Source organism: Cryptomeria japonica, chromosome 6 (genome assembly GCF_030272615.1).
Source record: "Cryptomeria japonica chromosome 6, Sugi_1.0, whole genome shotgun sequence".
Classification (NCBI taxonomy): domain Eukaryota; kingdom Viridiplantae; phylum Streptophyta; class Pinopsida; order Cupressales; family Cupressaceae; genus Cryptomeria; species Cryptomeria japonica.
In genome coordinates, this window is record NC_081410.1 from 195,175,539 (window position 1) to 195,199,970 (window position 24,432).

The following is a 24,432-nucleotide window of genomic DNA, read 5'->3' on the forward strand; positions in this document are numbered from 1 at the left end:
CTTAATTCTTGATTCGTGGCAAGAATCATGGGGTATCCTTTGCCTTTGAACTTTGACATTCTCACCTATTTATCCTACTTACTTCCCTACATGATTCAAAGCCCCATTGATGACTAGTTTTGAAACCACAACTACTCTAGAAGGTATTTTCTTACTGAGGAAATAATATTATATATTAGGGCATGAATTCATATCTAATTATAGTGTTAGAGGTGGAAGAAGAAGACGCCTTCATTAATGTGATGGTTGTATCATCATTGACACTTGGTCATTGAAGAGACTTAAGTTAATATTTTTGTAAGATCTCATATTCGTCATTGATTTCAAATTTAATAAGGGTGAGATACATTCATTCATATTCTATACTTGAAACCCTTGCAAAATATTGCTTTGGGTACTTACATTCAAGCTATTAGATTTGAGGAGTCCTGAAAATGACAAGAAATTAGAGGATGAAAGCCCTTAGGTTTCACAAGTCAGAGAATGAATCCCCTTTTGACCCAATCAGATGATCTCAACTAGAGCTTGTGAGTGGGCTTCATGGTTGTGTATTTCAATTACATTGAGTTTATGTATTTTGTTGTTTGTCACAAGTTCAAGCATGATAGTTTTATTTTATTGTATCTACCATATTGTAGCATCTTTTGACTATTATTTTAATGTTATTTCTATTGTTGTTGTAGAATATCGCAATGTTATTTTAGATGCATTTAGTAAAAGAAAAGGTTCTACAATTTATCTTACATTTTGTGGGCCTAATTTGTAATCTAGGTTGTTAATATTATTACGTAAATGTAAAGGAAATTTTTTGGGTTTGCATTAAAAAAAATGAGTTATGCAAAAATCTAGTAAAATTATTTTGAACATTGAACTTATTTCCTTAAAAGAATTGTTAGGGTTATTAAACCTAGAGACACAAACCACAAATAAAAGAGTAGAGAATTCATTCACATGTGGAAGAAAAGTATCCTAAAACTAGACTATCAATGTAATCTCATTCAAATGCAAAGAAGAAATGCTAAAGAAGCCAACAACAAGAATACTATTAATTCAATAATATATTAAAATTCTAGAGCTAATTAACTAAAAATAAATTATTCTAACCCTCTAGATTTCATTTATTCCTATTTTATATCATTTTATTAAATATAAATAAGATATTTAATACAAATTTTATCAAATTATTAAAAATTATAAAAAACTAAAAACACTTTAAATCATCTTCATAGAATGGAGAAAACTAATGCGTACTATTAATCAAAATTTAAGAACGTTAAACTTTAACAAATTAATAATAATTATTTCGATCTAAAAAATCAGTGTGAAGTCTGTGAAGAGTTCCATTCCAAACAAACAAAATTATACCTTAAATTTTTGCTTTGGAAAACAGTAAGTGCCCAAGTACCTCTGAGCTCCAATCGACCAACTATGCTCAGCTTCCATGCATAGAAGTCGTTTAATCTTCTTACCAAGGTTTACAAAATTTTAAGGAGAAAAATAAAAAAATGGATGGTGCAGAGGATAACAGTTTGAACATATACAAAATATGTAGAAAAATAAAGAGAACGGATCAGTCTCTTTACAATGCTCTCCGATCCATCTATCAGGACTCTCTGTTCGTTTCAGAGATTAGAAGGTTGTGGCCCGAGCTTCCTCTGATGGCGAATTTGAGATGCGGGTTGTGGTATTCCCAGCAGTTTGATGACACCTGCTATTTCAAGTCAACTGATGGCCACACTGGCAACTGGTCTTTCAACCCCATCCGCCTCAACATTCATGTCGCTACCATTGCTGGTATAAACTCCACATCAACAATCTTTCATTTTTTAGTTTATTTTTTATGAGGTTTCGGAAATCGGATTTGAAGTCTGCATAAGTTTACAGTTTTTCTTTTAGCTTGTTGCGTATTTTTCTTTCCGAGAGTTTTTTCTTTGTAAGCCTTACAGCATTCCATCTGTAATTTTTGAGCTAAAAGCCTAGGTCGGTTGTCAACAATGCGGTATCTTACCTTCACTTCTGATCCGAAACCCTAGGTTCACACCATATTACAACACTCCATATTTTCACTAAAACCTATTACACTACTTATGAATCTTCAGTTACCCATATTAGATTTCGCCACGACATGATCAGCATGTTCTTAAGTCTCATGTAAATTAAATTTTGACTTTATCATATGAATTTATTATTTTATTATTATTATGACGCGACAATTTGGAAACATATGTTTGTTTTCTTGAATATTAGAAGCGGGGCGAGGCCTAGGGTCAAAAAATCTTGATGTCTCCTTTTTTTAAAGCTGGAAGGGTAATGAACTCATTAGAGTATATTCAAGTTCACATTATATTGAAGTGCGCCTTCCATTTTCCCCTATATCTGGGCGTGAGGGATACCTGTGGTGTTGGAACCGAGGACCTAACTAATTAGTGGGATAGTATGTTACTTCTGCACCTATTCCTGAACTCTGATAGAATCGTTAAAAGATTGTCAAAACATAAATATCAACATGAAAAAAGAACAAGATGCTCCATGAACTCAAAGAAGAGCCACAAATATGATTATATTCATGAATCAAATACAAAGTATTGTGGGTCTGTTTGAGTGACAACCTTTTTAAGGGCAAAATTGTAATGCAAAATATGATTCAAGATGCTTCTGTCTTCATTACAACTGCAATATATAAGCATTACAAAAGTTAACCTACGAGGTACAACCCTTGTGGGATAAATCTATACAGTTAATATGAGCTCCTTATACTTTGGCAACTTCATGTGATACATGTAGGACAATCCACACAAAACAAATAATAATAGAAGGTTAAGGCACAAGGGTCCTAACGTGCTGTATTTCTTTGGAAGGCATTGTCCTTGATGCTTGATTTGTGGAAATTGGGTCTGAAGTTTATTAAGAGGTTTACATGTCATATCTTCTGGCTACAAGTCTTGCCACTAAATCAAAATATTTGTGACATTTTCTTCTGCACAAGAAAGTTTTGAATGTTCATCCTACTTGCCTTTAGACACTTCTTCAGAAATTTCTGTTGTGAACTTCTCATCCTCTTCCTCATGCTCCATAGTTTTATATGGTTTCAACTTTTTTTTTTTTCTTTCTCATAGAGTAGCAACAATTTCAGCTAACACATTAGTAACTGGCAAATAATCTTGGTCATCCTTCTCTGTATTAACCAATAAAACTGATAAAAGTGGATGAGGTACGCCATCACTCTCATTGATCATCAAAAACATAATTTCATGCATTTCTATTATAATATTTTCATCATGATAACTTCTGACAGTAGCAAAGAAATAGTGAAATATTTGGAGTATTAAATCATCACAGTCAAGATCAGTCATGAATACACAAGATGTAATCTTTGTGACAATTTCTAGAATTCTTACTCTCTTAGCAAAAGTAGATGTTGTTGAGACAAAAATGGGATCTAAAATTTGAAGGTGATAACTAGTCTTGGTAGCTTACTCCAGTTTGTTCCTTATGTCAATTTGGGAGTTTGTAATCTTTAGAAATGTATTGGGGCTATTGTTGAATTTTAACACTTTTAGATTAATGTAAACTCAAAAAGTCAGAATTTAATTACTAACTAAATTGATTAAATGAATAGTTTATAGTTTTCCAGATTTAAGCGTAACCAAGAAAAGAACAAAATAAGAACAAGACACGATTACCCTGGGAAAACCTTCTAGGAGGAAAAACCCAGCCAGAAAAGATCCTCAGATCTGATTATGGATTATATTCATATGAAGATTACAACACTTATCTCAAGTACTTGAAGGTGATTGCAATTAGGGCTGATGATGTCTTTCACAAGACTGCACTTTCATAAGCAACAAGTTGTCAAATCTGCTCCCTTTAACACTTCCAACAGCAGTCAGATCCAAACCCTAGGTCTGAATTATATTGCATATGAAACCTGCACTTTGCTGGTCTGCAGCCTTTAGTACTTCAGTTCATTCTCCTTATGGATGAATTTTACACTTTAATGGCAGATATAACTCCCTGGTATAGCAGGCATATTTCGCTGTAACATCTCTCCTTTAATTCGCATAAGGCAGATATGAGTATTTTGCATGAACATAAATTAGTGAATGGTGATGAAGTTTATGTTTATTTATATGTGGCGCAATACTCCTAAACATGTCGGCTTGCCTTATAAATTAAAGACCTTTTAATTTATTTAATCCGAAATGTATTGGGATAGGGTTGGCCCTATCTTGTTGGCGTGTTGGCTTCAATGTAGCGTGGAGTCTTTATTTGATGCCGCGAGGTATAGGGCCCAACCCTACATGTTGGGGAAGGGGCTGGCCCCCCTTGGGCGGATTCCAATGTTGCCCAAGGCAATTGGAATCCGCCATCCCTAATTACAATCAACACTCCCTCTTAATTAGGGAGAAAGATAATCTTACAACCAGGTTACAAGATTAGGGCCCAGCCCTAAGTAATACATACAATGTTCAAATTTAGCTGTCAATTTCAAATATCCTTGAGAGAGGATTACAACAAGTATCCTATAGTATCCATCTTGTATTGCTTGTGGAGGGTGACTTCAAACTTTAACATGCACACTTGCAAGTCATGAATACATACACAATTATTCATACACATCATGGAGTCTTTCCATGCCATCGATCACGCATATCCATCATTCATTGTCTTTACCTCAGTCTTCTCCCAAAGAAGAATGTAACATCATAATCTTCCATCTTGCACCCAAGCATAGAGTGGAGATACATAATCATTGCTCTCCATAAGTATAAAATGAAAACATAGTCCTCCATCTTGCACACAAGCATAGAATGGAATCTAATAAACATAATCCTCCATCTTGCACACAAGCAAGAAATGGAATAGACATAATCAGAATATCGTAGTCTTCCATCTTGCACACAAGCATAGAATGGAACTACATAACATAGTCTTCTAGCTCGCACACAAGCATAGACTGGATCCACCTTACATTGTCCGCAGAGGGTGGAGAGAATCTTTTCTACCATCTTACATTGCCCGCAGAGGATGGTAACAATTACTCTTTTCCCTGAGAAGATTACACTACCAGCTTACATTGCCCGCAGAGGGTGGTTGATACAACACAATGTATCACTGAGGTTGAGACTCGCGGAGAGAATCTTTTCTACCATCTTACATTGCCCGCAGAGGATGGTAACAATTACTCTTCTCCCTGAGAAGATTACATTACCACCTTACATTGCCCGCAGAGGGTGGTTGATACAACACAATGTATCACTAAGGTTGAGACTCCCTCTCAACCAAGGCGGTGTTCTCCACAGCTCCAAGTCTATTTCAGGCTTCAAGAGACTTGGTGAGAACATCTGCAACACAGGATTGTCCTGCCATAAAAACATTGAATTGTCAGGTATCTCTATACAACCCTGACAATAAATCAAAACAGCATAACAAGAATTTTGAGAAACCACACTGCTTCTCTTGATGCAACACTTGCAACAATGTATTTAGCTACGATAATACTCAATGCAACTGAGGACTGTCCTTGTAGGTCCAAGAGATCGCAGCGGGTGAATGCTTGAAGTGCTTTCCTTGTCCGTAACATTTTTTGACCAATTTGAACCTAAGCAGCTTCAACCCATAATCAATTGTGTCTTGCAAATATCAAAATATGCTTGGCTGCAACAATATGCTTAGCTTTGATTAGCTGAAGCACTCACCAATCAACCCGCCTCTATTCAGATGAATCTGCAAAATCATAGTTGGTTGCAGACATACTCAAAATCCATAATTCTAACATAACAATAGAAAACTTGACTTAGAATAATTTCATTAGATCCTTGCCACACTTCTAACCTAAAAGTAATGCATTTTGGGTTTAGATCTTCCATCTCAATTCTGAGCTAATTCTTTCTTATTAAATCATGAGGCTATCTTTATCAGTCAGAGTTAGATCATCCACATAAGAAATCAGAATTAGCATTTCAAATACTTTAAGGAACAGGTTAGAATCTTTACAAAACCCTAGGCTTATCAAGTATTCTTTCATACCAAGAGTTTTATTGAAGATCATAGGGCTCCCTCTTAATCCTCAACATCCGACTGATAGCCAAGCATCAAGTCAGTTCAAAAATTTTAAAAAAATGCTTGACCCAAACTTTTCATGCTAATACTTATAATCAAAAGGTAATCAACCAACATAAGTTAGAGTATACCAAACTTAGAAGGAGGCACTCCCTCTTAACTTCTGCACAACCAATCTCTTATGTTAATCTCAAGGATCCTGTCCATCTATCTTTCAATCAATAAGGTGGACCCATAACACAATTATTAAGATAAGATGAGGATAACTTCCATCAAGAGATTACACAACAAGATTGCCAATCAAATGTCATCAATAGAAAATGAAAATCCTAAGAGATCAATTGGGAAATCTTTCAAAGAGGAACCACAATTAGAATCATAGATTTGTAAAAATAGTTTCAGCCAATGAATAGTAACATTATGCAATGTTAGTAAGACAAGATATAAATTCAATTTCTTGGAATAGATGACGGAGTAAGCACAATAAAGAATACTCAAACCTCACAAATCATCCAACTGTGCCCCATCAACCTCTTACAGGAGAAGTGATGAATCTACAATTATCATAACTCAAAATTCCATTAAGGTCCATAGTTGATCATTATCTTTGGTATTACAAAACCAAACAAAAAGAGGTTTGCACTAAAACATTAAGAGAAAAAGGGATCTTTAATACACTTCTAAAACAACAAGGGGCCACACATAACTTCTTCATAAAACATTTAGTAGATCTCATTCTTTACATCAATGGTCAGATTTGAAGGTTGGGAACAGCTCAAAGCTGTGTTCTGAAACACATGATTACTAGAACAACTTATAACATTGGTGTAACAATAAACGAAGGTAGTAGTTCACTCAGATCAGAAGAAAGAAGAGACCAAAGACTAAATGCAGCCATAATATCCATTAGTTCATCTATTTGCAGTTCAGTCCAGAGGAAAGTAATCAGAAGTGAATCAAAACAAATGAGCATTGATAAAATTGATCTAACAACAACATCATTCTGCAAAATGATAAAATACTCATTAGTTATACTCTTTGTTAACCACCAAGCACAATTTATATTTGATCAAAACAAAACAGATCTCAAGGTAGTTTATGATAGTAGAAGAATCCCATACGTTAAAAAGGCACATGAAGAAGATCTATATTATACGAACTACAAGGCTAGCATTAACCCTTGCATACTACGAACAAGATTGCAGATCATCTTTCAACTAAACTTTTCTATCAAGAACACCTATTAGTAAAATTACCCATAGGCCAAAATATTAAGTCAAAGTGATCTTGATCTGTTCATTAAGAGTTCATCTCCATAATTAATAGAACATAAAATTCCTACACCTTAGTTGGTATACTTATATCAATGATGCCAAGGCAAACAATCATTAGCTCCTTATGACTGTACACATCTCCATAAGTCGTTCATGTCAAGTAGAATTCAAGTCAACAAAAATGTCATGAATGAAGATCATTTAAAAAAAACTTAACTCAACCAAGCATAGCTTCTCACTTAGAATAAGTATTCATCACAAGAATACTTAGAACTTTTAGATCAAAAGTCAATAATAGAACCAGTCCATATTATTTAACATGATAACAATATCTAAATTACATATACAGAGAACATAACAAGTATTTAGATCATAGTCATATAGATGACAACTGTGGATGATGAGTCCAAGACATTCCCGATTCCAATCAAAACATTAACGAAGGATCTATCTATAATACCTTGCAACACTCAAGCAGAAATTTGGAATACCTTCTAAGTTCTAAAAGAGTATGCAAATCAAAGATCATGATGATATCTAACTAATGTTCTATAGTAGATAAGTCTACCAACTAAGGCAATTAGAATCATAAAATCAATACGACCTAGACTAGGTCAGCCAAATGATAATACTTCAATCTTTTGGATAAGCTGAGTATAATATATCTTGCAATCAAGAATGCAATGACTCAAAAAATACTTAGCTTGAATGACGCTGAAGAGTCAGATCTTCAAGCATACAAGACCAAGATGTGATCAAGCTAAACCTTTGATCACAAACCTTTTCAATCTCTCCTCGATCCTAGAACCTGTCATCAATTTTACGACAGCAAGAAAGTGCAAGATCTAGGCTACAGGATGCTAGATCTGATTACGGTTAGTACAACTTGGCTCTGATACCATGTTGAGACATGGACCAGCTAGGACTTGAACCTAGGACCTTCCATACGCTGCTGGAGTTCTCTACCATTGAGCTACTAGCCCCTCTTGGACCAGTCCATCGTCGGTCCAGGTGTGGCTTATTTCCAACACCAACAGATACCATGTTGAGACATGGACCAGCTAGGACTCGAACCTAGGACCTTCCATACACTGCTGGAGTGCTCTACCACTGAGCTACTGGCCCCTCTTGGACCAGTCCATCGTCGGTCCGGGTGTGGCTTATTTCCAACACCAACACCCCCCTTAAGCCACACCTCTCGTGTGCTTGGGCCTCCTAGCCTGGACCTGGCTCTGATACCATGTTGAATTTTAACACTTTCAGATTAATGTTAACTCAGAAAATCAGAATTTAATTACTAACTAAATTGATAAATGAATAGTTTATAGTTTTCCAGATTTAAGCATAACCAAGAAAAGAACAAAATAAGAACAAGAGACGATTACCCTGGGAAAACCTCCTAGGAGGAAAAACCCAGCCAGAAAAGATCCTCAGATCTGATTATGGATTATATTCATATGAAGATTACAACACTTATCTCAAGTACTTGAAAGTGATTGCACTTAGGGCTGATGATGTCTTTCACAAGACTGCACTTTCACAAGCAACAAGTTGTCAAATCTGCTCCCTTCAACACTTCCAACAGCAGTCAGATCCAAACACTAGGTCTGAATTCTATTGCATATGAAACCTGCACTTTGCTGGTCTGCAGCCTTTAGCACTTCAGTTCACTCTCCTTATGGATGAATTTCACACTTTAATGGCAGATATAACTCCCTGGTATAGCAGACATATTTCGCTGTAATATCTCTCCTTTAATTCGCCTAAGGCAGATATGAGTATTTCGCATGAACATAAATTAGTGAATGGTGATGAAGTTTATGTTTATTTATATGTGGCGCAATACTCCTAAACATGTCGGCTTGCCTTATAAATTAAAGACCTTTTAATTTATTTAATCCGAAATGTATTGGGATAGGGTTGGCCCTATCTTGTTGGCGTGTTGGCTTGAATGTAGCGTGGAGTCTATATTTGATGCTGTGAGGTATAGGGCCCAGCCCTACACATTGGGGAAGGGGCTGGCCCCCCTTGGGCGGATTAGAATGTTGCCCAAGGCAATTGGAATCCGCCATCCCTAATTACAATCAACAGCTATCTGCCGAAGGGCCGAAGATAATGAGTTAAGGGAGAATGCAATGCAGATAATAAACACAATGATTGTCTAATTAGAAATCTAGTTTAATCTTCCCGTTTCTGTTCTGTGACAGGAACTGTGCCAGGAAGTGCTGTAACAGAAATTGTGACAGGAAGTGCTGTGACAGAAATAAAGAAACCTTAGTTACAGGAAATGCCTTAAGTTATGTATTAAAGTAATGAATTTCCTTTTTCACAAATAAGAGTTTCATTTCCCATCCTGTATTTTCAATAAACTCATCAACATATAACTGAAGAAAATCAACTTTAAACCAAACTGCAATCAATTACGAATAACTATATTTATGGAAAGAAAATGCTGTAGTAAATTAAATCACACTTTTACCACACCAATACTAATTGGAAAGAAGTCACCAGATAACTCAAGCAGTGGGCCCTGTCTCCTTGGTCATCTGGTGATGAAATGCAAACTTTGTTCTATGCCAAACTAAACATGCATACACATCGCTTGCTTGAAATTTATGGTAAAAACAGCAGTTTATTAATATATTAACATGATCAATTCTTTTGAATACAGACACATTTATACTAAGCAAAACCGATAAAGTTTGTTTTGGCCGCTGGCCAAAACCATATAACAAACTAGCAAGTATCATTTAAACAGAAGCATATGAAGTGGTGATAAACCATCCTAGTTTGCAATATAAATGCATAGAATTGAAAACTCTTAGGTAGTATAACCATCTGAAGTATCACGAAGTCAGTAAATATGCATTACAAACACTGTATAAGTAGAATAACTGTTGATATAAAGTGCGGATAATAACAGAAGTGTTGTAGCACCCTGAAAAAGTGCCAAATACCATGAACCAATCAACCAATTATGAAATAATAGTGAGATTCCTTGTATGAATGAAGTGCAATGTTGGTGAAGGTGTCTCTTTACCCTCTTTTTGCTGCTAAGAAAAGTCTGATCAGGTTCGATATAATAACAAATACTCAGCAAACACTCTAAGATGCTGATATACTCCTTCCAAACAGCAAACCCACTGAAATGCTATGATGAATGAACACAGCCAGCAGCAACATCAACTTCAAAATATGTCTGATATAACTCAAATCAGCATTGTACAGCCTGCCTGCGCATCACCAACAGCTCACCACATCATGAAAACACAGTATGAACTAAATGCTTCTAAGTATCAAACATAGATGAAACCCTGAAACACCAGAAAGACTGGTTAATGAATTGTAATGCACTATAGGTTAATTGTAGGTCTGGCACAGAGCTTTAATCTGTTGGTACACTGTACAACAATGGAATAACCAACAAAAAACTCACCAAACCTTCAAAGTTCACCGCACAAATATTTGGCATTATAAAAATGGCCTATGTTGCTTCCAAATCAAAGAAGATTGAGCTCCAAAGTGGAGCACTGCATTCACCAAGTTCCCACGCCCCTCATCAATTTGTATGGCCCTTTCATCATATGGTACGACTCAAAAAAAGAGCCCCAAATTTTCTCACAACCCTACAAGTTTGCATTATCAATTGACAATAATGATAATCAGAAAGAAGTGTCATAATAAGCCCCCATAGAATATGATCCTTAAACTGTAGGTGGTTTGAATAGCAAGGTTTCAATGGTATGGCCCTTCTAATTACTCCAATAATCTCCTAATTTCTGAAAAGATTCACACTCAAAGCATTAACACACCAGAATCATCAAAAAACATCAAAAGCTTCCATTCTTGAAGCAACCAATTGAATCTTCACTTGTAGGCACACCGGTGATCACTCAATGAAACCACTCCAACCAGCTAGGGGGGTTTTTGTCCTTGAAATCAACAATTCTAAGAGGGTTTTTGTCCTTGAAGAATTTATGGAAGAACTCAGGTTCTCTCTAACAACAAAAGCAAATAACATTTCATGGCTAACCCTCCAAATGAGCTCTCAACCTCCTTTTATAATTTTTTCTGAAGGAAATAACAATAGTACAAATATTATAATTCCTTTCTTTGTCACAAAAATCGTTTTTTGGAAATAAATAATAATTAAGTGTGTCAAAATGTCCCCATGCCTAGGTGTCCAACTTGTAGCACACTTATACATCTTTTTAATGAGTTACTACACTAAGTTGTCTCTCTAATATTTTAACATTAGACAACCTACGTTACCCCAAGTTTCTGGGACGGGGGGACGAGTTTCCGGGACAGCAATTTTTTTTGGCCAAATTTGGGGACGGGGGGGGGACGGCAAAGGGGATGGCTATATAAAATATAGGGAAAATTTAAAATATATAGGAAAATTCTAAATGTTCATATGAAAACATGGATAAAGCATGCATCTATACATTATATTCATATGAAAAAATGGATATAGCATGTGTATGATACTATGAAAACATTTTAGAATGCAAATATCGAACATACAACATTATCAATAGACTCAATACTCAATATGCACTCATAATTCAGAATTTCAATTCATTCACATTGTCAATATGCATATCATAATATATATTAAAGAAATAACATACAAAATGCCCAAAGGCCACACTGCTGCCATATTGTTTCATTGTCAATTGCAATATGGAAATCAAAATAGTACTAAGTAAATACTAAAAAGCAAAGTATAATATTTATTATTTAATATTTTATTATTTAGTTTATTTTCTATTTATAATTTTTAAAATTTATAATATGAATTAATTTAAAATTATAAATATTTGATATGAATTAATAAATTTAATGTTGCCTTTTAATTTTTGATAGAGGGCCCATGTTAGAAAAATAATAAAATATAGATAGTCGTATTTTGATTTCATAACTATTCAAATTCAATAATAAAAAAATTGATAGTCGTTTTTAACTTTTTTCAATATAGAGGGCCCATGTTAGAAAAATAAAATAAAAATTGAAAATACGACTTTTTTTTTTAATATTTTTCCCAAGCTCTAGATGTGGGGGATGTCCCCAGCCGTCCCCAATCTGTCCCCAGCCGTCCCCCCGTCCCGGGGACTTCCCCTCAAAATTCTGACAATTTGGGGACTGGGGGGGGGGACGTCCCCTAGCCGTCCCCAAGTCCCCGAAACGTCCCCGGGATTGGGGCGGGGGTTTTCAGGTAGGGGACGCGTCCCCGGGTTTCGTAGTAGACAACTTAAGTGAATAATTATTTATTAACTTAATAATTTATCCGAGTTGGGAGAGTACCAAAATGATATAATTATTGATCATATTAAAATGATCTTGAGGTCTTAAGATGATGAATTGAAGCAACTGAGTGATGTATTGAAAATAGCCTGCTCCTCCAAGGAGTTTGGAGAACTCCCAAAAATTGGAAAATGATTCTAAAAGCATCAAGAGGCTCCATGCCACCAACTGAACTCATTCCCATGACTAGAAACTCTTCTAAATTGATCCTTTGCTCTTCAAGAACTGTGGAGTTCCTCCTTGCTCACCAATTAGATTGTGGGAAACTTGTTCACAAATCAAGTTTGCTTAAAGAGGGGCATTACATATGCTGATAATGAGAAAGCAACTCAGGTAAGGGATTGCCATTGAGGTGGACATAGAATATGGTGGGCATGATTTTTTTGTAAAAAGCTCTCTCTTTATATGTTTGTTGGAAGCACCTTCCTTAGCATACTATGAATAGCAAGGTTTCAATGGTATGGCCCTTCTAATTACTCCAATAATCTCCCAATTTTTGAAAAGACTCACACACAAAGCATTAACACACCAAAATCATCAAAAAACATCAAAGGCTTTCATTCTTGAAGCAACCAATTGAATCTTCACTTGTAGGCGCACTGTTGATCACTCACTAAAACCACTCCAACCAACTAGGGGGGTTTTTGTCCTTGAAACCAACAATTTTAAGAGGGTTTTTGTCCTTAAGAAATTATGGAAGAACTCAGGTTCTCTCTAACAACAAAAGCAAATAACATTTCATGGCCAACCCTCCAAATGAGCTCTCAACCTCCTTTTATAACTTTTTCGGAAGGAAATAACAATAGCACAAATATAATAATTCCTTTCTCCATCACAAAAATCATTTTTTTTGAAAAATAAATAATATAATTAAGTGTGTCAAAATGCCCCCATGCCTAGGCGTCCAACTTGAAGCACACTTGTACATCTTTTCAATGAGTTATTACACGGAGTTGTCTTTCTAATATTTCAACATTTGTCAACTTAAGTGAATAATTATTTATTAACTTAATAATTTATCTGAGTTGGGAGAGTACTAAAATGATATAATTATTGATCATATTAAAATGATCTTGAGGTCTTAAGACGATGAATTGAAGCAACTGAGTGATGTATTGAAAATAGCTTGCTCCTCCAAGAAGTTTGGAGAGCTCTCAAGAGTTGGAAAAGGATTCTGAAAGCATCAAGAGGCTCCGTGCCACCAATTGAACTCATTCCCATGAGTAACAACTCTTCTAAATTGATCCTTTGCTCTTCAAGAACTGTGGAGTTCCCCCTTGCTCACCAACTAGCCTGGGGGAAACTTGGAAGCTAGGCTAATTGTTCACAAATTAAGTTTGCTTAAAGAGGGGCATTACGTGGACTGATAATGAGAAAGCAACTCAGTTAAGGGATTGCCATTGAGGTGGTGTTGATGTGTTTTTCATGCACATGCGAACATAGAATAAAATACCAAGGTATCTTATCCTTTCTTGAACAAAGTTTCCCTGAATGTTGAAGATTTCACCTAAGGATCAATTGAGGCAACTCCAAGGTTCTTGTATGTAGGGTCTCTACGTGTGGATAAGCTCATTTTGGTTTGATGTGATTATGTTGGAATCACAAGGGGACTTACATCCGAATGCCCGAGCATCTGATTTGCTGGAACTCAAGTCCTATCTACTCATCGGGAGAATGAAGAAATAGCAAAAGGTGTAGGGTTTAGAGAGTCTAATCTAAGATCTAGAATGCAAGAAGATGAAATGAACGACTGGTTGGAATCCTACTAGGTTGGGTCTCACCATCAGGCTGAACAATCTAACACCAACTCAGTGCGATCTTCTAAGGGATGCTTCGAATATATTCAAATCGTACACCATCAGACACTGATCACCATTCAAGTTAATGCATGAACAATAGACGCGTAACGACTTGAGGTTAAGCTCATTCTATGCCAGTTGACCACGCAGGGCGCACTTACAGTCAGCAAGAGGCTAGTGGTTTGGACTAGGTGGATTCCACGCGAGTGCATTCAATAACTTCCTTCATTCAATCTAATTATCTGTCATCTAAAATGAAGATTCAACAAGAGACCATGCATATTGCAAAGAAACGACACATTTCACCATAACTTCAATAAAATGGAGTTCATTTACAATCAAGGCAACAATTTCTTGCCTTGTCTTCCTAATCTACTCTAATTGCTATGCTATTCTATCTGCTGACTATTCACTATTGACTATTCTCTAACTATTAACCTGTACAAAATGAAGAGCTAGAGCTTTATATAGGGAGCTCTTTACAAATTGATGGCTCTGATTGATTTACAATCAATGGCTAGGATTTTACAACGAAAACCCTAATTAGGGTTTGTTACAAGAAACTCTCCTTAGCTAATGAGAAAATTACATTCTATGAGTGTGGACCAATAAGAAATCGGGGTAGGTATATCAAAGTTTGTGCCATCATTGGTGAGTCAGATACATTGAATCTGGACATGCTGAGGTGGACCAATCTGGCTGGAGGAATAGTGATTGGGATGCCACCTTGTCTGACGTTTATGTCTTGGTTGATCTTCCTCTGTCTTTGATGTGATGAATGATGTACCTCCTTGACTCCCATGTGTTTGATGAGGCCTCCTCACGGTCAAGTCACTCTTCCTCATATCATTTTGAAGTTATATAAGATTCTTCTTCTGATACCTTGTGGTTTCTCCATATGGTAGAATGAAGTCTTTGAGGATAGCTTGGAACTCCTTGAACACTTGAAATCTCCTAATGCTTTTCTCCAACACTTGAAGTCCTCCCCCATGCGTTTGAAGTGTCTTTGATGATGGGACTAGAATAGGTCTCCCTTGTCCAGGCCTGATCCTCCTCCATCTGCAAAACAAACCAAAAGATGATTAAGTATACATGATATATTTATCTTAACATGGCATTTCTTACCTTAAATCATCAACAAGAAGACATTAAAATGAAATTCGCTCAGGATCATCTCTAGGGACATGCCCTATAGGAATTTCGCTCTAGACCCTTTGGAGGGGTCAGGAGCGATTTTTGTCATTTTGCTCAATTAGACCTCATTTTCAACATTTCACAATCTTGGACTTAACCTTCAAACCTTCTCCCATCATGATCACACAATTAGCCTCTTGCCTATCTTAAACAAGGAGAAAAAAATAGGGAGTTCAAAGGATTTCGCTCTAGACCCTTTGGAAGGGTCAGGAGCGATTTTTGTCATTTAGATTGAATTCCTCCTCCTTCTTACTTCATTTTATCTTGACTCTCACCTTTCGATCTCTCTCTCATGAAGGCAACACTTGTTTTGTTGAGACATGGACCAACTAGGACTCGAACCTAGGACCTTCCATACGCTCTTGGAGGCTGGAGTGCTCTACCACTGAGCTACTGGCGCCTCTTGGACCAATCCATCGTCGGTCCAGGTGTGGCTTATTTCCAACACCAACAGCCCCCCTTAAGCCACACCTCTCGTGTGCTTGGGACTCCTAGCCTGGACCTAGCTCTGATACCATGTTGAGACATGGACCAGCTAGGACTCGAACCTAGGACCTTCCATATGCTGCTGGTGTGCTCTACCACTGAGCTACTGGCCCCTCTTGGACTAGTCCATCGTCGGTCCGGGTCTTGCTTATTTCCAACACCAACATGTTTGACCCTCAAGAAGGCCTGAAAGGAGAAATTCGCTCTAGACCTTGGCCAAGGATAAGACCTATAAGGAATTTTGCTCTGGACCCTTTAGAAGGGTCAGGAGCGAAATTCATGCTTTTGGACAAACTCTTCATATTTTGAGATCACTACTCATTCAAATGCATGCCTAGGGATATCTTCAAGTCCAATTCACCCCCATCAACGTTTGGCTTAACACAAAATTGGGAGAAAAAGGAGGTTTTGAGAATTTCACTCTGGACCCTTTGGAAGGGTCAGGAGCGAAATTTGCATTTTAGCTCAAATTTCATCCTTTACTCCAATCCACCTTGCAAGACAAATACATACCAATCTTCCCTCAACCACGCCATAGGAACTAAGGTTTTGACCTCACACAAGGAGAAAATAGGTTTTTTTTAGGAATTTCGCTCTGGACCCTTTGGAAGGGTCAGGAGCGAAATTCATACTTTGAGCCAAAATCCTTCATCTCCATCACTTTCAAAAGGCAAGAACATATCACTCCACTCCCAACTATGCCCAAGGAACAAAGATTTTGGTTTGAACAAGGAAGAAAAGGGTGCTTATGGGAAATTTCGCTCTAGACCCTTTGGAAGGGTCAGGAGCGATTTTTGCATTTTAGGTCCATTTTCACCACTTCATTGCTTAAACTACCTTTCAAAGGCAAGTACGCATCAAAGTCTTCCCAACCATGCCTTAGAAGTCAAAGATCTTGGTCATAACAAGGGACAAATAGGGGTTATGGGAAATTTCGCTTTGGACCCTTTGGAAGGGTTAGGAGCGAAATTCATCCTTGAGCTCATTTCACACCCCCTTTCTCCTTTCTTTGCCTTGGATCTAACTTCTCAAACCTTCTCCTATCATCATCAAGTCAAATTGCTCTCAAAGTGGTGTTTACATCAATATTTTAGTGAGGGAATAAGGTCTCTCAAGAATTTCGCTTTGGACCCTTTGGAAGGGTCAGGAGCAAAATTCAAGCTTAGGCTCAAATCTTGACTTTATCTCCAACATTTCCTTATCCAAACAAGTGCTTTGCCTTCAATAATGCCGGGGACAAGGATTGGTCATAGGTTTGGGCAAGGTAGAATGTCTTATGGAGGAATTTGCTCTAGACCCTTTGGAAGGGTCATAAGTGAAATTTCTCTTCTAGGCTCAATTCACCTTCTTTTCCACTTGGCTTCGCCTTAGACTCAACCCTTGATGCATTTCCTTTCATAGTCATGCAAATTTACCCAACCATCCAATGACTTAGGTGAAATCTTAGGTCCTTTGGAAAATTTCACTCTAGACCCTTTGGAAGGGTCAACAGCAAAATTTGAGTTTTTGCCTTGGACACCACTCAAACATCCAAGCTTCTACCTCAATCACATTGCTCTTACCTTTAACAAACCACCTTGAGGAGTTCCTGGCTCAAAACTTTGGATTACAAGGACATTTTAACCATTTCGCCCAAGTACCCCTGTAAGGACAGGACCTATCCTAGAATTTCGCCCTGGACCCTTTGGAAGGGTCAAGAGCGAAATTCATGAATTGGGCTAAATTTTCTCATTTTCCCATCAACTTTGCCCTTTGACTTGGTTGTTAGATTGTTCTTTCATCTTAATCAGGTCCATTCGCCTTCAAGGTGATATCAATTCAATGCCTTTCGAGCTCATTAGGTCTTTTCCAAGGATTTCGCTCTGGACCCTTTGGAAGGGTCAAGAGCGAAATTCACATTTTAAGCTCAAATTTTGACCTTTTCATCAAATCTCCAGGTCTAGACTTGTCCAAGGCGTCAGGTCAACTTCACATCATTTCAATGTCTAGAACTTCATCATTCATCAATTGGATCAATCTCAATCCCCCAAAGATGATATTCACTCACAAAGCTTCATTGACCACCTCAAACTCAGACATGACATAACCTAGCAACAAGAGAAAAACTTGACCTGGGGAAGGTTTTCAAAGAGACCTTGACCTGGACCACCTACTGACCCACCTCAGCTCAAGCAGAGCCTGTTAATCCTATGATCCCTATGACAACTCTCCAAATGCAAAGGCTAATAGACAAGAACCTAAAAGACCAAGAAAACAAACCCTAGAAAGCAAAAAGTAGGGGTCCCCATTTGCAATGGGGTGATGTGTGAATACGTCACAACAGGTGGACGTAGAATATGGTGGGCATGATTTTTCTGTAAGAAGCTCTCACTTTTTATGTTTGTTGGAAGCACCCTCCATTTGATGCTTGTAAGAGAGAAATGGCTTACAACCCTTCCGATTCATATAGCCTATCTTTGTGAAAAAAGGAAACAATGCACTAAACAACTGTAATGCTCTACCCCTGTTTGCTATAATTTTTTGCCTTTCCTCTCACTGTAATTTTGACAAACAGTTTGCATGCATTCACTGGTAAAATATAAACTTGCTGCTCTTGAACAAACTCAGTTTGTTGATGATTTCGTTGTTGTTTTCAGGCTTTGCAATAGTTTTTAGATTGCAATATGTCTTGGATGATTTTTGTATGCTCAATGTTTAGGTTCAACTTCTCATCAGTTTGCTGGTCATTTATGATGGATAGGAATTGTGACAAACAATTTTCATGTAATCTCTTTTGATTCCTTCCTCAATAAATCAGATTTGAAATTAACATATTTACTTGTGCTAACTGAAATAAACATAACAAAGTTCAATAGCTGACCTTGCATAAATCTGATTGCATTGACAGATCATAATGGCAGTTTTCAATACATCTTGAGGTCTGAAACTAGAAGTCCCTTGTTCAGAAATTCATAACAGTAGTGAGTCTGAGTTGAAGCTGTAAAGCATAATGCAGAGATGAATTATATGAATGAATCCACTGGAGTTTATGTCCAAAGAAATAACTACTGCAGTAGCTAAACTGAGACACACATGAAGAAGTGCTAAAGAAACTTCAACAGCCAGTCTTCAAGCAACTCTACACACACCTAGGTCTGATATAAATTTTGCTAGGTGTGAAACACAAATCTTAATGGTGACAGATGCCAACAATCACATAAAGCCCTTCCAAAACATGGCATTCACCTCCAAACCCTAGCCATTCAAGCTATTATGAAAAAATGGCAAATAAACCTCCAAATCTGAAGCAATGTGTCTTCCACCTGCAAATAAACTTCAAACTGTAACATGCAAGAATTTAAATGACGCATTTTCTTTTTCAAAGGTGTAATTTGCTCAAACAAATATAACCATTAACAAATATAACCGTTAACATGATCATTACAACTTAACATGAAAAGGAAGAGATTTTTTTTTTTTGAGATAACATTAACTGAAAGTAATTGCAATGATCTAAACCAAACATCATCGTAAGATAGGAAAATAAATAACATTGCATTAATTGAAAGAGAGAGGGTTTAGAAAGTACATTTCATCTGATGCTAACATTTTGAACTTCATAACTTTACCAAGATACCAGTGAGGAGGGAAAGTATCATCGGGGCACTTTTCCGCCCAACCATGGACTATTTAGTCCCCCGTGCCATATCCAACTGGATTGGCCCGATCCTTCGCAGGGAGGTAACGGGAAGTGAAATTCAATGCCATCTGAGACTTGGTGTTAGGACCTACACGCATTAGTCGGTCATACACTAAGGGTAACTCCCTACTAGTATGACGCTCCTAACTAGAGGTGTATCTAGTACTAATGATCAGACAGATGTATGCATTACGCAGTACCACCTTGGCCAAGGTTTAACACTGCAAGCACAAATTAATGCGCTGTCAATGATCACACCCTTCTCGGCATGGATTTAAAATCAAATGGGTTCGACTGAACTCATATAGGAACTACGACCACATGTATGTTAAGATTTTCATTTGTTATCAGCTTGAGTACTCTTAAAGTTACTGTTTATTTCTTCTCATTAAAGATTGCAATGATTTGTGATGGTTCAACTAAATTTCTGACATGGGAAAATAGGGGGCATAAGAGCCGCCAGCTGTACATCTAACTCATAAGTATGGAATATAAACCATGCCTGACATGACTCTGCTGTCTAGGCATCTTGAGAATAATCTCTCAATGGTGATGCTATTTGCATTGAAGTACAACGGTGCTCGTCTACCCACTACCTTCCTAGGCTAGGGTATTAGTTTATTTCATAGTCCCGAGATGAGAATCTCAATTAGATAGGTTGTCTGTTGATGCTGTTTTGATGTTATATCAGACTTAGACAAATCTGAAAATGCTCATTCAAGAGATAAGAAATCTTCTTATTTCAAGTCTAAGGATGAACATCCTCTCTCTACCGAGAGGTATGGTTAAAAATCTTTAACTAGATTACTCTGCTGATTACTAGTTATAAACCATTCTGATATAGCTTACCGTATATGCTAATATACATCTACAAGTATACACATGTACAAATACCTTCACATACATGTTAAGTGTTACCAGTTATAAACCATACTGATATACACTTGCCAGTATATGTCAATGTACATATACAAGTATACACGATTATCCATACCTTCACATATATGTTAAGTATTACCAGATACTTCGGATTTAGGCATAATTTACTTAAAGCAAACGTAACAAACTGCTCTTATTCAAGGGTTTCTGAATAAATTTACTCAAACTTCAAGAAGACTGCTGCTACAGTCTAAGGGTTTTTAACAATAAGAGTATATTTTACAACCAGGCATAGATATAAAAGCAGAACCAAAAGTTCTATTAAGGAACTCAGATAGCTACAGATTGCCCACAAATTTTTATGAAGGAAACAAAGGTTTTGTTATTCAGATTTTTATTTCAGTTTAGTCAAATGTGAGATTATTCATTTATGAAGTTAAATTCTCATAATGCAACCTTGGGTATGCAAACCCCCTGTTAAGTATGGTATACAACAGTATTTCCACAATAGAGATTACATAATAATGGCATTCACCGAGCTATACTTATACATGTAAATATATATATATATGTGTGTGTGTGTGTGTACATATATGTGTATGTATATATATATACAGACGTATACACATGTATTACATAAGCATACACGTATGAGAACCAGTTTATTCACTCATAACCTTCCTAAATTCCAAAACCAGTAAGCAAAACTGGTTAAATACAGAATAGTGCAGAAGTAGTACGTATTTCATTTTAAATTTGCATAAAGGTTAACCCTTACCCACACTCAAACACTTTCAAACATTCAAACCGCAGATTGAGAATAATCCAGAAATTCAAGACATAATAAAGAACATTCTGCATTTTGTGCTTTCCCTCTATCTATTTTTTTTTTTTAACTTAAATAAGAAGAGGAAGAAGAAACAATAAATTTGCAGGGTATAAGCCAGATTACATGACCTGGTTATTTATTATAAATGAAGAATGCCTGAATGGTGCTTCCCAGCACTGTTCCCTACAACAAACCGTCAACTCTAAGACGCCAAACCGAAAATGAAATTCGCAGAGCTTAAAACCTTTATTTTCGCGGATGAAAAAGATAAGAATGCCATCCTCTTTCCCCAAATTTGCTTATGTATTTGGAAACACGTTTTTCCTTCTCCATACGCCCTAATACTAGGCGGAATTCCAAATCCACTAGGAGTCATGCCAAAATCATGCTCCATCTAACCATGTTTTTCTCCTTTCAAGCTTCCTAGAGAACCTTCTCGGCTCCCGTTAAAATGCCCTGATAGTCAAAAGTCTTTTATTCATATCGATTTATGAATATATTAAATTTCATTAATGCCTCCAAATATATTTCAAGGTTAGGTGATATTATTGATTAATATGCCTTACGTTTTCCACTAAAGCAACTTCCTTTCATTTGATAAAAAATATAATGAAGTGTCTGACAATACATTGTTATTAAGTCCCTTCATTTTTTTTTAAAGTCACTAATACCTTTAGCGACAAAAGAAGGGTCCCTTATTTATATTTTTTTTGGATCAACTAATAAGGTTTTTACCCTTTCTTTTATTTTTATTTATTTATTTATTTTTAAAATCATAAGGCTTCTCCCATTCCTTTAATTTTTAAGGTTGCTTAACCTTTTCAAAAGTTTGTAAAATCTATTCATATATTTACATGATTAAACATGAGACTCTGCGAGATTAAAAATAATAATTAATAAAATAGTTAATTAAAATTTCCTCAAAATAATAATAACGAGTTACCTCAAAACGCAAACAAAACCTAGGGTTATGAACCCTAAAATCTCTGCACGGGCCATCTAGGGTTACCTGACGCAACGACCAACAAGGTTTGACAAGGTCACTCAAAAGTCTACCTGGCACAGGTTAGGGTTTCAGACAACATAGAGTTCTTCCTTTCCTTTACCTCCCAACCTGATGATACTTTCCCTCCCTTCGTGGAGGACGACGATCTCATGCACACACTTGGCCAATTAAATCAGTTAGATCCAAAATCTTGTCCTGTTTCGACATTTCATAATTCATTGACAATGGTAAAACATCATGTCACAATATTAACTATCAATTCATCAATTTACCAAATAAAATCCATCATATCATCATTATAAGCATAGTTGACATCATTCAGATATCAACATTTGAGCACATTCATTCAATTAAAACTTGAAAAACTAGGGCACATTCATTCCATTTAAACATGAAAACTAGGGCACGTTAAACATCCTGCAAGTATAGCATAAATGCACTAGTGCAACATATATCAGGGCGTAAATACTGCATGTTAAGAACTAGGGCACAAGTGGGATGTAACACAAACCCTAGCTGGTTGAAGCTCTGGAATGATGTAAACCTACAAATTTACTTAATGATGAACCCTGGGTGGATTCACCTCTCAATGTGGAGTTGGGTTTTTCGTCCAATCCACCGAGAAACTCCAAGGGTTTCTATTTTTAGATTTTCTGTAATGAAAGCCAAAGCTCTCAAGCTTCTTAGAGAGAACATATTAACCAAGTATGTGCAAATGAGCTCCCAAGTGCCTTTTTATAAAGTTTTCATCCCAATGCCCTAATTAGGATTTGCACATTTTAAATTAAAAGGACTTTTAATATTTTACAAGGTCACCAAGAGACAAGGGTACTTAGAGACTTTGGAGACTGGTATGACTAATTTTCAAAAATAGGAGACGGGGGTACTTGGAGACACCAAATTTTTTCTTTAATATAACTTAATAATTTCCAAAAAATATCATGACATAGGACTTTGAAAACAAGAACAAGGGTAAAGTTTAACATTAACTTTAAAGTTTAAAAACACAAATCAAAATGTCAAATCTCATTGTGTCGAAGAGTCAAAGAGTTCAAAACTCACACTACATATTTCTTATTAGATTATCATTACATATTGAAATTCAAAAATATTGATAGTTGATGCTGATACACGAACATAAAACAAAAATCAGAAATCTATCATCTACTCTTCAACGTTTTTATCACCCTTCTCAAGCTCCTCATCTATGATGCTCTCCACATAATCATCACTCTCAAACTCAGGTTCCTTTGATGGTACTAGAACCAGGGGTAATTCATTAAGGCCATCTAATTCAACCGCTTCATCCACCATGGCTGCTGAATGATGGAAAATGACATTTTTGTTTTGTTTTTGACCTTTTCACATGCCTTTGGTCAAAGGAGATGGCCAAAAACCTAGCAAGAGATGGGGAGATGGTGGGAGACGTGGAAGTGAAGTCTATAGCCAAAAATGAGGTCTTAGGAAGCTCGAAAAGCCTCCGAGACATGTTTCAGGGGGGTGGAGACATGTCTCCGAGTTAGAGAGATATTTTATAATATCCATGTCTCCCAAACCACCATTAAAAGTCACTGTATAAAATAAATTTTATAAAGTCACGTTAATAACCTTATAACTCCCTAAGTTGGTGCTAAAATAAAGTCACTTAAATATCATTAATAACGTTAAAGTTAAAACTTTGATTTAACTTTAATAGTAATGTTATTTTAAATTAATCACAAAACCATGATAAATGCCAAGATCAAACCATGGTAATATCTGCCAATATTCTCAATATAGTACATTGCCAACCGATCGGGATGGTAACCCTTGGTGACATAAATAGTAAGTGTGGACAAAAGTGTCCAAAAAGAGCTTTGGAAGCTACACACAAAACCTGTTGATTGAAGATGTTGCATGTTGAAGCTGGGAGGAGA

General features: G+C 36.5%; 1 protein-coding gene across 1 annotated transcript in view; it reads left to right on the plus strand.

Moving 5' to 3' along the window:
• Positions 1-1,336: 1,336 nt before the first annotated feature.
• The window catches only part of LOC131076984 (tRNA A64-2'-O-ribosylphosphate transferase), a 57,477-nt gene continuing 34,381 nt past the window's right edge, over positions 1,337-24,432 (plus strand). The window contains exon 1 of the mRNA XM_058014337.2: positions 1,337-1,794. Within this exon, the coding sequence (XP_057870320.2) occupies positions 1,506-1,794 (289 nt within the window). The 5' untranslated portion in view covers positions 1,337-1,505. The remainder of the gene's footprint in view (positions 1,795-24,432) is intronic.